General features: G+C 43.7%; 1 protein-coding gene across 1 annotated transcript in view; it reads right to left on the bottom strand.

The window, feature by feature from the left end:
* The window catches only part of Ikbkb (inhibitor of kappa light polypeptide gene enhancer in B-cells, kinase beta), a 75,586-nt gene extending 66,224 nt beyond the window's left edge, over nucleotides 1-9,362 (bottom strand). Inside the window, exons 1-3 of the mRNA XM_013024398.1 lie at nucleotides 9,277-9,362; nucleotides 8,614-8,737; nucleotides 764-858 (exon numbers count right to left, since the gene is read on the bottom strand). Of these exons, the coding sequence (XP_012879852.1) occupies nucleotides 764-858; nucleotides 8,614-8,718 (200 nt within the window). The 5' untranslated portion in view covers nucleotides 8,719-8,737; nucleotides 9,277-9,362. The remainder of the gene's footprint in view (nucleotides 1-763; nucleotides 859-8,613; nucleotides 8,738-9,276) is intronic.
* Between the last annotated feature and the right edge of the window lie 5,017 nt (nucleotides 9,363-14,379).

The raw sequence follows: 14,379 nt of genomic DNA, 5'->3' as shown, positions 1-14,379 counted from the left end.
CTGGGCACTGTCCCTCAGCTCTTCAGCTCAAGGCTAGCGCTCTACCACTTGAGCCACAGTGCCACTTCCGGCTTTTTTTTTTCTGCTTATGTGGTGCTGAGGAATCAAACCCAGGGCCTCATGCATGCAAGGCAAGCGTTCTACCACTGAGCCACCTTCCCAGCCCTATGATAACTTTCTTAAATTATTTAATATAATAGGCTGGGAAGGTGGCTCAGTGGTAGAGTGCTTGCCTTGCATACATGAGGCCCTAGGCTCGATTTCTCAGCATCACATAAGCAGAAAAAGCCACAAGTGGCACTGTAGATTAAGTGGTAGAGCGCTAGCCTTGAGCTGAAGAGCTGAGGGACAGCACCCAGGCCCAGAGTTCAGGCCCCATGACCAAAAATAAGAATAAGTTATTACTATTTTTAATATAAATTGACTGTAAGGCCCAGTAAAGTCTTTAAATGCTTATCGTCTAGAAGTGTCTGGTAGGGTTGAAGGTATAGCTCAAGTGGTGGAGCTCCCAACTAGAACTTTCTGGAAGAGGAGTGTCAGTCAGGCTAGTAGTCTGATGGAGGAGCAAGAATTATCCCCCCACACACACCCCTTTTTTTTTTCCCCCAGTAGTAGAGTTTGAAATGAGAGCCTTGTTATTTGAACCACATCTCCAACTGTAATCTTCCTTTCTAGATGCAGTGGGTGAGACCAGTGCTTCAGAGTTCATTTTAGCATCCCCTAGACACAAACATGCTCCCACATCTAGGCACCAGGACCTTACCTCCTCATGATCTGGATCTCCAGGCACCAGCGATCTCGGTTCTTTGGGCTGAGCTCCTGTCGGCACTGCTTAATTGCAATCTGCTCACCTGTCTCCTAAGAGAAGGCCATGGTGGAGACAAACAAAATAAACAACCAACACATGATCATCCCATGAGAGTGAGGGTACACTACACTACTCTCCTTGAGAGCCCCAAGGCACCTGTTCCAGTCTGATTGTTCTCTTCATCATCTTTACCTCTCTGCCTACCCAGATCCTGCCTTGTCCACCCAACCTTGTTCCCTCCTACACAAACCGTTTACCATCCATTCCTCCCAGGGACATTTCTACTTTTCTCTCAGCCTCAGCAGAGCACTATTAGGTTAAACCATGTATGTGATGCTGCTGATATTCAGCTACTCTGATCTACACAAATGATGTTTCCCAGAAATGGAGGGAAGAAATGTGAACAAATGCAAGCATGGCACTCAGCAAACACTATATGGAAAATGAACTATGTAACTTGTGGACAGGGATAGGAGGGAGGAACTGGGGAAAAGTGAAGAAAGGGGTGACAGTATCCTATAAGAAATGTACTCACAGTAACCCCTCTGTACAACAACTTAATAATAATAAAATTACATTTGAAAAAGTGATCTTACATCTGTACCAAAAAAAAAAAATGGTGCTTCCATATAGCTCAACCTAATAATGCCACACCAAGTGTCTCCACTACTGCACTATGTTTGTCCCTCTTCAGAGGGAATATAAGCATTGGATAGTCTAAGGAACATAGACTGATGCAAGTTCCAATTCGTTCACCAGCTATGTGACCTTGGGGGGAAAAAACCACAGATAAGATAGTGTCTTCTTCACCCATGAAACAAGGAAAATCACACATACATATACACACATACACACTTCATACTGTTATAAAATAAGCCCCTAGTAATAGCCAGCCCTTAGCATTGTTTGCTGACCTGACAACCCATGTCAGGATACTTTTAAGATCCTCTTGGCTCCACTCTGCTTTCCCAGCTACTTTCCCTCAGTTCAAGCACTCGATGATGCTGTAGATGAGACCATCAGCTCTTCTTGCTCAAGTGCTTTCTAGGCCTATGCTCCTGCTTCCACTATGTAGGAACCATGGACTCACACAAGACAACTTACCCTCTTCCATATCACCATAACAGATAATTCCTTCACTGTACTTATCTGCCAGGAATTTATTTTTTATAGAGCAATAGAGTATTTTCTTTCTAAACTACAGATGTATCCATTTCCATGGGCTTTGGCATTTACACCAAGTAACACAATGTCCTCCATTGTGGTTTCTTACATAAAGAACGGGCAGTCAATAGGGGTTTTTTTGGTGACTAATTGAGTAGCTGGTTCCTGAAGCTAACATCTCTTTCATTGGTGCACTGAAGACCCAAGGAAGCTTAGGCACTGCTGTGCCCCCAATCTATAGTTCTGGTGGCAGTAACCTGAGAGCTAACCTCACCACCTCCAAGCAAGCTGATCTGTGCCAACATCCTATGTGTTCTTGGCAAGTTGTGACCCAAATCCAAAAATTGAACAAGTTACATAATCAGGATATGAGCCAAGACCTCACTCTCAAAAGGTACAGAAAACTGAGGCCACTGAAGTAATCTCTTACCCTTTTTAGTTTGTAAAAAAATATCTTATTGAAAACATCTACCTATTTAAACTATACTGACAAATGGTTTGTGCTGAGTCTTGGACTGGGATTGTAATGGCATGTAGACATAGCAAGGACTGTCAAGACCCACACTGTATAGGAAAATCTAGGGAAACAGGATTAGGGTAATTTGTCACACTGCTCTTCCTCATCTGGAAATACAGGTTGAGTAGCCCTTCTTCAAAATGCTGGGGCCCAAAAGTATTTCAGATTTCACATGTTTTTCGATTTTGGCGTATTTTCATATACATGAGATATTGTGGGACCAGTATCCAAGTCTAAATACAAACTGATTTATCTTCCATATACACCTTATACACACAGCCTGAAAGCAATTTTGTTATATTCCCAGGGAACCTGCAATTTGACTATGACCCTATTCCAGGTGTGCTGCAATATTCCACATGGGATGTCATATGCTACTCAAAATGTGTTGGCTCTTGGGAGTATTCTGGATTAAGAATGTTCAACCTATATTCATTTTGGAGTTGGTTATTTAACGAGGAAGGAAGACTTAATTTTTTTTTTTTTTTGGGTCCGGTCATGGGGCCTGAACTCTGGGCCTGGGCGCTGTCCTTCAGCTCTTCAGCTCAAGGCTAGCGCTCTACCACTTGAGCCACAGCGCCACTTCCCGCTTTTTTCTTTTTTCTTATGTGGTGCTGAGGAATCGAACCCAGGGCCTCTGGCATGCAAGACATGCGCTCTACCACTGAGCCACCTTCCCAGCCCCAAGACTTAAATATTTTGACCTTCAAAGTTTTCCTTCAGTATTTCAAAATGGTTTGGATTGTTACAAAACACTGGAAGTATTCTAAAAGTGTTCTCCACCTGGAGAAGCCACAATAGAAAAAGCACACGGGTTGGGATTTAAATCCATGGAGGTTTCATCAAATGCAGCTTCTAATTTATTTACTAGTGTAGCCTCTCTGAGCATATTACTATCCTCTCTGTGCTTCTATTTCCTTAGCTACACAATGGGCTAGACAATAATACTTCCCTTGAGATTACTGTGATGACTGGAGATAAAGTATGCAAAACAGGGGTAGGGATGGAGCTCAGGGATAGAGTCCTGTAGCCCCTTGAGTTCAATCCACAACACTGCAAAAAACAGTACTGATGCCAGCATATGGAAGGTTCTCAATAAATGACAACCTTGATTTCTTTAGGCATCATATCTTGAGGATTGCCATTCTTAGGCTCCTAACTTCAAATATGCCCTTGATTGTAGACAAAACACATGTGAAAACAGAAAAACACATTAAATACAAGCACTATGTTTCACTGGAGCTTACTACAAAGCTGGGCACCAGTAGCTCACACCTATAATACTAATTACTCAGGAGGCTGAGATCTGAGGATCGCAGTTCAAAGCCAGCCCTATCAGGAAAGGCCATGAAACTTTTTTTTTTTTTTTTTTGCTGGTCGTGGAGCCTGAACTCTGGGCCTGGACACTGTCCCTCAGCTCTTCAGCTCAAGGCTAGTGTTCTACCACTTGAGCCACAGTGCCACTTCTGTCTTTTTCTGCTTATGTGGTGCTGAGGAATAGAACCTAGAGCCTCACGCATGCAAGGCAAGCACTCTACGACTGAGCCACCTTTCCAGCCCCTATTGCCAATAAACCACCAAAAAACCCGAAGTGGCACTATGACTCAAGTGGTAGAGTGCTAGCCTTGAACTGAAAAGCTGAGGGACAGCACTCAGGCCCAAAGTTCAAGCCCCATGACCAAAAAAAAAAAAAAAAAGAAACACAAAGGTGTGGCATTCATGTGCCTCTTTATATTCATAAATAAATAAATATAGATATAGTGAAGCAAATTCCAAGATATGGAAACAAGGTTTCTTCATTTGTTATTATTTCTGTATGTTATTGTTATATATGTATGTTATTCCATATTGTTATTGTGTATTTCTGTATGGTTTATTCATATGTCTATATTTAGGAGGGGGGACACAGAACTCAAGGGAAAAAGGGTGAAAAAGTACAGCAGTGACATTCACTGGACACTTTGTTGAACTATTCAACTCATGTGTAGAGACAGGTAGGAGGGACTAGGAAAGAGTGAGGGAAGGGATGATACTATATGAAAGGAAATGTACTCATTACCTAACTTATATAACTGCAATCCTTCTGTACATCACTTTTACAATAACAATAAAGTAAATTTAAAAATAAAACCTGTTTGCCCAAGTGCTGTTAGTGCCTGTCTGTAATCCTAGCTACTCAAGAGAATGAGATCTGAAGATCAGTTCTAGGCCAGCCCAGGTAGGAAAGTCGGTGAGACTATTTTTTTTTATTTTTATTGTTATTATAGAGTTAATATACAGAGGGGTTACAGTTACATGAATCAGGTAATGAGCAATCAGTACAATTTTTTAGGAACCAGTCTCCTCTTCCATCGCTCTCACTGGGTTTTTCCCTCCCGTCCCCATCCACAATATATCCAGTTCATTTTCTAGGTAGTGTCCAATGAACGCCACTGCTCCATTTGTTCATCCCAGTTCTACCTTTCATGTACCCTCCCACACTCTCACAAATACAAACAAGACAAAAGGAAAAGAAAAGAAAAACAGTGGTCACTAAAAGATGGGTGAGACTCTTTTTATCTCCAATTAATCACCTGAAAACTGGAAGTGAAGCTAGGACCCAGTGGTAGAGTGAAATAGCCTTGGGCACAAAAGCTCTAGAAGAGCACCCAAGACTTAAGTTCATGCCTCACAATGAAAGAAAAAATACCTGCCTTCTACCTTCAGCTTCCAGCAAGACTCCACCTTCTCCCTGATCCCCCTCCAATACTAATGATTTTCATGTTACTTTCTTGAAGAGGCCTCCCTTAACCCCTTAGTATATACCTCACTGCGCTTTCCTGAGCCACACTTTTAGCCACAGTATAAATTTATAACTAGTAAATCACCATTCTACCCATTAGGGACATTCCATATTTATGAGTGGACTGAGTGAGTGCTTTTGTGCACCTAACATATATGTAATATATGATTTTCCTGATGGGGAAATAAAAGAAAATCAAAGCCTGATCCAGCCTGGGCTGACTAGGAAATCAGAGTTCTGACATGATACTACTCCACACAGGTAAGAGGCAGCATAGGACAGGTAAAAGGGGCTCACTACTAGCTCCTCAGGAGACTGAGAACTGTGGTTAAAGCTAGCCTGGGCAGGAAAGTCCTTCAATCACCAAATTTGGAAGTGGAGCTATGGCTCAAGTGGCAGAGCACTATAGCTTGAAAATAGCTCAGGACAGTGCCCAGGCCCAGAGCTCAAGCACCAGGACCAACACACCCACACATACCCACGCACACCCAAATGAGAGAGAGAGAGAGAGGGGAGAGAGAGGAGAGAGGAGGGAGAGAGGGAAAGAGGGAAAGAGGGAGAGAGGGAGAGAGGGAGAAAGGGAGAGAGGGAGAGAGGGGGAGGAGGAGGCGCGGCACAGGAGACATACCAAATGAGTAGACATAAGGAACTCAATGGAGGATCAAATACAAAAGGAATGAAGCAGTCTGTGAAGAGTTTAAGAAACTATGATCTAGGGGCTGGAAAGGTGCATGAAGCCCTGGGTTCGATTCCTCAGCACCACATAAACTGAAAAAGCCGCAAGTGTCCCTCTGGCTCCAGTGGTAGAGTGCTAGCCTTGAGCTGAAGAGCTGAAGGACAGCGCTCAGGCCCCATGACCGGCAAAAAAAAAAAAACAAAAAACTATGATCTAGAGCTGCTCTAGGAGGAAGGGGAAGAATTTACATAGCCTCCAGGAGAGGAAAGCTGGTTCAAAACAAAGCGCAGTAGGTCAACCTGTGGGAAACCAGCTGGAAGGTAATGAAGCCAAGTAGCATATGCACAGAAGAGGAAGGGCCTCAGAAGGCTGCAGGAATATTTTTTAAATAAACTGAATTTCAAAAGGAGAAAGAACTAGAAATAGTAATTCTAAAGGCTATCTCTGTCTGTCTGTCTGTCTGTCTCTCTCTCTCTCACACACACACACACACACACCACACACACACACACACACACATTCTTAGGCCCCTATCTATAAAGTAAAAAAAAAAAAAATCCTATCTGAGCAAATGCAAGCCATTCTGAGTTAGAGAAGACAGACAGGGCATATTTGGATAGAACTCTTTGTGAAAAAAACCAAGATGTCTCCAGTTAAGCTGACTCTTACAAGTACTAGGCTGTCTAGAAGCAGTGCAGACCAGGTACTTGTCAATGTTATAGAAAATCTGGTCTTTCTGTTTAATGCTAGACCTATACTTTGAGCAGGACAAATTTATTGTGATACTTATATATTTTTCTTCTTAGTCATTTATTTCTTTTTTAGATTCAGTCTCATTACATAGTCTATGCTAGTCTAAAACTCAAGATCTTCTGGCTTCTGCCTTCTATGTCCTGGGATTACAGACATGCATCACCATGTGCAGCAAAGTAGTTGCAGTTTAAGGAACCCTTATCCAAAGGGATGCTGGAATTCTACTTTCCAAGTTGGGTGTGCTAAACCACTTACAGAACTATACAATGCTGTCCATCTCTGGTCCCCACACTCATTCAGGAGTCCCTCCTTCAGCTCGGAACTGACAAGACTCAGGGAATAGCCTAGAATGTCTTCCAACTAAACAGATCCGAAGGATGACCATCTAGAATGACTCTCTGGTATTTGTCCAGAAACCTTGAAAAGCCTTTCTGCTAGATGTGACCAGGCACCTGGATCATGAATGGCAGCATGTTCTTTCCTTCTAGTCCAGAAAGTTGCTCAACAGCCCTGAACTAAAATCTAGGACTTCCTTCAAGGACTTTATTGGGTTTCAATTTTGAGTCAGGAACTTAATTTTAGGTTTTTGTTGAGCGGAGGTTCCTCAGAGGAGTGATCTCCAAATTGGGTATAGGTTCTCCAAATGTTGCCTAAGGACGTAACTCAAGAATAGAAAATATAGAATTAATCTTCCCTCAAACAATCTCTCAGCTCATCTTTCAGAAGGCCACATGTCTTAGCACTATTTGATATGCAGGTAAGATAAGAGCATTCAAGTCACAAGCAGGATGGTAGATGGGCCTACAGAGATGTTGCTGGGCAATATCATGTTTTTTATGGCATGCACAATTATGTGTTACATTACTGAAGTTTAGTAAAACAACTCTTATATAGTGAACAAGTGGTTTAGAAACATCTCTGTAGAGAATCTGAGTGCATCTAGCACGTGCACCAACAGAAATGATAGAGGACACATCAAATGTGAGAAACAGGCAGGTCACGTAAGGATTAAAAACAATGAGACTCAAAACACTCAACCATTTTTTCAATTCTTGGCAGTATTAGAAGTCTGGACTCAGTCTTGCTCTTGCTAGGCTGGCCCTATACTACTAAGCCATGACTCTGATTTACACTGGTTATTTTTAGGATAAGGTCTTGCTTCCCATCTTGGCTCAGGCCTAAGCCACTATTGCCTATTTTTAGGCTTCTCATGCTCAGTAGGATCACAAGTGAGGCACCATTCCCAGCTTTCCTTCATAGAGACTACCTCAGGGCCTATCTTGCCCATCCTTAGCCTCACGCATAACTTGAGATGACAAGTGCACACGACAACACCTAGCAATCGGTGAAGAAAGGGTCTTGTGAACTTTTCTGCCTGAGCTGGTCCCAAACCACAATCCTCTAATTCTCAGTGACCCAAGTATCTAAGATCGTAGGTGTGAAATACCAGTGCCTTGTTATAAAAAGTATCTGAAAGATGGTTTTTCATCCTTTATCCCACATGTCCTTTTTCATGCAGATCCGTGTATTTTGTGTTTACAGTACTACAAAGAATACTAGGAAAATGGGCCAACAAAGATGTTAAAAATATCCCGTTATTTTTAATATTGTTTTCATGCTTCTATTTTGTATGTTTTATATCATTTATCAGCATATAATGTGCTAATACGAGAGACATATGGTTTAAAATATGTAATTAGGACTGAGAATTTTGTTTTTTGTTTTTGTTTTCCAATTATTTAGGTGACATAGGTATTAGCCTAGCAGCCCCAAAGTCCTTTTTCTTACTGTTTTCTGTGACCATACTAAGGGAAAGGCCCTCTACCTGTTCAGATCACCAGTGTGGGCAGCTCTGCCTGCCTCCCAGCCCGCTTTGACCTTCCCCAGCCCTGGCAGCAGCACGGAACCCCTACCTGATTGTGCCATCGGATGACATTTCCAAATCCCCCGGTCCCAAGCCTTTCTTTCATTTCCCAGGCCCCACATGTCTGGGTTGGCAGGGAGGGTGACCAGCTCATATTGATGCCCTGCTAAACTCTGTAAGCAATGGCGGGGGAGGGGGGGGAGAAGACAAAAGATTAAAGTTTTAAGAACAAATTGTGCTCAAGGGGATGCAAAAAGCATCACTGCTCTACAATCCAGACTTGTTTCGTGAAATATGTTAAGTTTGTTGGAGGGCAAACTTTGCTCTCCTTCAGCTCCTCCCACCCGGACTCTATAGCAGGGCAGAGAGGAATTCTGCACCGCGCCCCGAACTGCTTCCCGGAACGGGGTTTCCGAACTCAGCACCGCCCAAGGTGGAGGGGAGAGCCCTGCTCCCGGACTCAGCGCGCACACTCTCCCGCCGCCGCCCCCCATTACCCCCGCCTCCCCGTCCCCGCTCCCCAGCCCCCACCCCCGCCGTCCCCGCTCCCGCCCCGCAGCCCCCCCCGCTGTCCCCGCTCCCGCCCTCCCCCTCCTCCGTTCCCCGCGCTGCCGCTCCCCCCCCCCCATCGGGAACTCCGTGGGCGCCCCCGCCGAGCGGCAGGGAAGCGGGTCCGCAACAAGCCCCAGGGCCGGCCCGCCGAGGGACTCACCTGCTGGCGGGGGAGGCGAAACTGGCGGGGGGCCGGGACAGCCCCCCCTAAACACGTGAAAGTGAGGGACTCTCAAACCCGCCCGCCCCGCGCGACTTCCTCAAACACTTCCTGCTCTGACGTCATGGAGCACGTGGCTGCGGCCGGCTCTTAAAGGGGCCGCTCGGAACGGCGGGTCAGAAGCTGCTCGGGGCTGCTTGGGTGGGATGCTGGCGGGCTGAGCTCGGTGAAGGAGCTTAGGAACCACTCTCCACAGAGCGCCAGCGCTCACCTACCAGCCACTCCGTTCCCGCTGTGCACCTGGGGAAATGAGCATGGGGCCCCCTTCGGTGAATCTGACCCCGATTTCTAATGACTGGGAATTTCCCGGGCCCTGTTCGGATGAATTTGGGAGACTGTTTACCAGAATTACCCTCCTAACCTACTCCCGCCGCTGTCTTCACGTCTAGACGCTCTGGTTCCTTTTCAAGGGCATAAATCACAGCAAGCTTCATTTGAAATGACAGTCTTCCCCCACCCTTCCCCTCAAGAAGGCCGAGCTCAATCACTCCTGTAACACTAGTAGGAAGCTGAAATATGAAAACCATGGTTTGAAGACAGCCCTGGTAATAAACCGGAGACTCATCTCCAGTTAACCATCAAAATGCTGGGCTGGATGGAGGTGTGCCTCAAAGTGTTAGAGCCCTACATGTGAACGAGAAAGCTGAGCAAGAGCTGAAAAGAAAACCACCACGCAGACATCCAGGTACAATAAGAACAAAGAAAAGGTTTATTGCCAGTAAAGGGGCCGGCAAGACCCCTTCTCACAAGAGAGGAGTGAGAAAAAGTGCCAGCTACTGTCTGAGATGACCTATGTAACCTACTGAGGCTAGGAGGGGCTAAGAGGCTGAGACCTTGGTGTGGACATGTGGATTAGGAGCTCTGCCATGGTGGACTAGGATTTATTTAGTGTTGCCTAGAAAAAGGAGTATCCTAAACTGTGGAAAGGGGAAGGAATGTACTAAGGCATTGAAAGGAAGCTTATTGGGCTTACAGAAGAAGCTCTGAGTTCAAGCCCCAGTACTGGCACCAAAAAGCAAGCAAACAAACAAGAAATCTAGTAGTCTCAAACTAAAGTGGAGTTTCAGCTCCAGTAATGCTGAGTGAGAAAACCGTGAGAGGGGCTCACTAGCATTATAATGTCTTCTAACATTTGAGTTTATTTGTTCTATGGCATTATATTAGTAGACGAAAAAGTGTTGTTGGTATTGAATCATCCCAGAAGCCACATTTTTAAAAATATAGAATATGGGAGTCTTTATTGAAGGGGCTCACACATCCATCCCAGGGACCACGCAGAAGCAGGCAGGCACAAGAGAAAGATTATTATAAGGTTTATTAGAGGAGCCATATTTCCCCCAAGAGGGAGCAATGGCCTCTGTCACCATCCAGGTAGCAGGAGAGTCTGAGGGTCAGAAATGAAGTAGGTGGGAGTTCAGGTGGGTCTGGGAGGAGAGAGGGAAGGGCCAGCTGTATGGCTATGGCGGGAACTCTGGGGATTAGAAGAAGCCCACCTCTGGGTGGAGCTGAGGACCAAAGGTGAGCATAATACTAACATTTATTGTATAGTTAACAGGTTGCAGGTGGCCACTTGTTACAAAGGCCTGCAGCATGCAAATACACATAACACAGCTAGGAAGATGCTAATGAGGAAGAAATAACAAAAACAATACCAACAAGCCAATTCAGCTCCAATGGAGAGCTGAATTGGGACACCATGATGACCTAAGATAAGCCATGAGACAGGACACAGGACATGATCACAGAGACACGTGGCATGGCCTCTTGGTGGCTAGGCTGGTCTGGGTCTAAATAGGTCTGTGCAGGAGGCAGATTCTCAGGAAATTCCCAGTCCCAGGCACTGGAACTGACAGATTCAGTAACCTATCAGCCATGTGCATGCCCCTGCCTCCAGGGGTCCTAGCACACCTATTACCTGGGGGAGGGGGGTTACTTCCCCCAGCATGAAGACAAGATGCCATACCCTACAGTCTACCATGTAGCCAATATGGCATTGGCCAGACCTGACCTTCTTACTTCAGTATCTTTTTCTGAAACAAGAAGTATGTATTAAAGGAAACCTGAAAATAGTTGCCAATATTTGTGGAATGCTTACTTGGTGCCAGGCACTATCCTAAATTTCTATTGAATCTCCAGATCAACCCTAAAAATTGTACAATACCACATTTTTTTATTATGCCATTTGCAGATGAGAAAACTGATGCACAGGAGTGGGGTACCTGTGGTATAAATAAATTCTAAAAGTAACTTTTTGGTGGTACTGGAGTTTGAACTCTGGACCTCCCAGTTGCTAAGCTGGCATTCTGTCTTGTCTCTAGTCCTACTTTTTTTTATTGTATTTTTTTATTATCTTTAAGTAGTTATACAAAGGAATTCCTATTCAACGAATCAGTGAATGGATGCAATGCATCATGTTTGATGTCACTCCTTTCATCATTCCTCTCCTCCTAACCTCAACCCCTTCTTCCAGGCAATTTTCTTAATTTCACTGGCTATGTATTAACTACAATAAGTGCATTCTCCCCTCTTCCTCTCTTCATTTGTCTACCCTGCTTTCCTTGACCTTCCTCCTACTTTTCAAGTACCAGTTTCCTGGCATTCATGTTGTTGCACTGTTTTTCTAAGGAATTACACCATTTGAATTCTGTCCTGCAAATACATTTCTATACACTTGCATACAACCACAAATGTGTTTACATGTACATTTATAAATTAGTTCTAGCTTCTACATATGAAAAAAAGTGTCTTTGGACCTGACTTACTTCATTTAAAATAATTTTTCCGGATCAATCCATCTTTGCAAATGATGTAATATTCTTCCTAGAGGGTAAGTAAAATTTCAATATAAATATATACATGCACATATGTGTGATATATATATATATATATATATATCACTTTTTGTTCAAGACTGAGACTCAAGCTCAGTACCTGATGCTTTCACTCATTGGCTAGCACTCTACTAATTGAGCCATGCCTCCAACACTGATTTTCTTTATCCATTAATCCATTGAAGTGCTTCTGGACTGCTTCTATACTTTGGCTATAGTGACCAGTGCAGCAATGAATATAGTTGTGCAGTTGTCCAGCCCCGCTTTTTGCTGATTATTTGGGAGATGGAGTCAAGCAAACTTTTCTCCTGGGCTAGCTTCAAACTATGATCCTCTGAATCTTAACCTCCTCAGTAGCTAGACTTACAGATATGAGCCACTGGTGCTTTGAAAAAAAATATATACTTGTTGAGCAGGGCACTATTTTCTGGGTGATGTCATAAAGTTTCTTTTCATCCTATCACTTCTGAAAATGACTGTTCCTGACTCACTTATTGAGATATCCACTGACATGTCAAAAGTTTACTCCATACTCTATATATTTCAAGAATTCTCATTTTGCTCAGCTCAAAATAACTTGGTTTTCAACAGGATATAAATATCTTTAAACATTAATAGATTTTTTTTTAATGAATGATGGCTCGGGAAGGTGCCTTTCTGCATTTTATTCTAACCTAAGATGTTTATCATCTTAAGCCCCATTTTTCCTTCAGATAAGGACAAATCCAGATGACTTGCCTGCATCTGGTCTCCATACAAAGATATAAATTGGCTGTTGACAGCAAAAAAAGATGTTCCTTTTTCTTCATGCATCAGGGCTGAGTGTGCTATTTAGATGTGAGTACAGGATAATGAAGAATTCACTAATTTCTGACCCCAGGGCTGATACTGGAGGGATCCAAACACCTTTGGTCATATCAGAGGAACTTAGAATCTTCCAGAGATATAAGACTACAGAAAGCTATGGGGTAAGAAGACACCAGAATCAGGAAATGAAAAAGCAGGTACTTATTTGTTCTGTTGCAAACACAGTAGACTTTTGATAAGGAAAAAGTTCATGAGCATCAGCTGGGCACTTGTGGCTCCATTGTGTAATCCTACTACTCAGGAGGGTAAGATCTAAGGATTGAGGTTTGGAGCTAGTCTGTGAGACTTTTCTCTCCAATGAACCAGCAAAAAGCTGGAAGTGCAAGTATGGCTCAAGTAGTAGAGAACCAGCCTTGAGCATAGAAGCTAAGAGACAAGGCCCAGACCTTGAGTTCAAGCCCCAGTACCTACCCCCACACACAAACAAATAATTTCTGAACATCACTTTATAATTTACAATAAAACCTTGTTCCCAGAGGAAGCCAAAGACAACTATCCTCTTAGTCTTTTTATGTCATCAGCTGATTAAACTTTACTCTCACCAAATAATAGCCAGGCAAAACAGTGTAGAGGTCCTGTAAGTTAGGAAAAGATGTTTCTGCATCATCTGGAATCTGACTCATCACAGGAGAAGTCATCCTCAAAGACAGGAAGGCAATAAAACAAACCATTAGAGATAGAAGGGTTTCCCATTCCCACTCAACTCTAGATCTGTGTTTTCAGCTACTCTTTCATTATCCCTTGAAAGTTTACTTGTTCCTGGCCCTGGGGAGAGAGAACTCTGCAAGTCAGGTCTTGCTCCTTCAACAAATATTCCTTTGCCAGGAAAGTTGGAAAAACGTGTTTAGTTGGAGGGCATGAAGAAATCTGCCTTTCTTCGGAGGAAGTTCTTGGGGAAAGGGGTGGGCTGGTTATGAGAATGAACCTTGGCCAAGATCCTTTTAAGTTCAGTGCAGAGATGTCTGCAGAAGAGGAAAGAGAAGATGGCCACCTGTGCAGATATGGGCATTGTGAAACTTCCAGAGGATGGGTGTAGGCAGACAGCCCATCGTGCCTCAAGCTTTAAATAAAGCACAGAAAGCTATTGCTAAGGGCTTGGAACCCTGTCTCACCCAACTTTCAAAGAATGGTAGCTTGGAAGAGGAAATCACTGTGTTAGTTCCCTTTATGTTTACACAAATTCTTATCCCAGTAAACTCAAACTGAAGAAGAGGAACTCACCAAAGGACAATAACACCAAGTTTGGCCATGGTGATATAGGAAGCCTTCAGATACGCTCTGAGTGGGTTTATGTTGTTTTTTTTTTTTTCACTTGACTCCTACATTTCTTAGCTCATGTCAGTAC

Source organism: Dipodomys ordii, unplaced genomic scaffold (genome assembly GCF_000151885.1).
Source record: "Dipodomys ordii isolate 6190 unplaced genomic scaffold, Dord_2.0 Scaffold4, whole genome shotgun sequence".
Lineage (NCBI taxonomy): Eukaryota > Metazoa > Chordata > Mammalia > Rodentia > Heteromyidae > Dipodomys > Dipodomys ordii.
The sequence above is the reverse complement of the archived record's forward strand: the minus strand, read 5'-3'. Positions and strand labels throughout refer to the sequence as shown.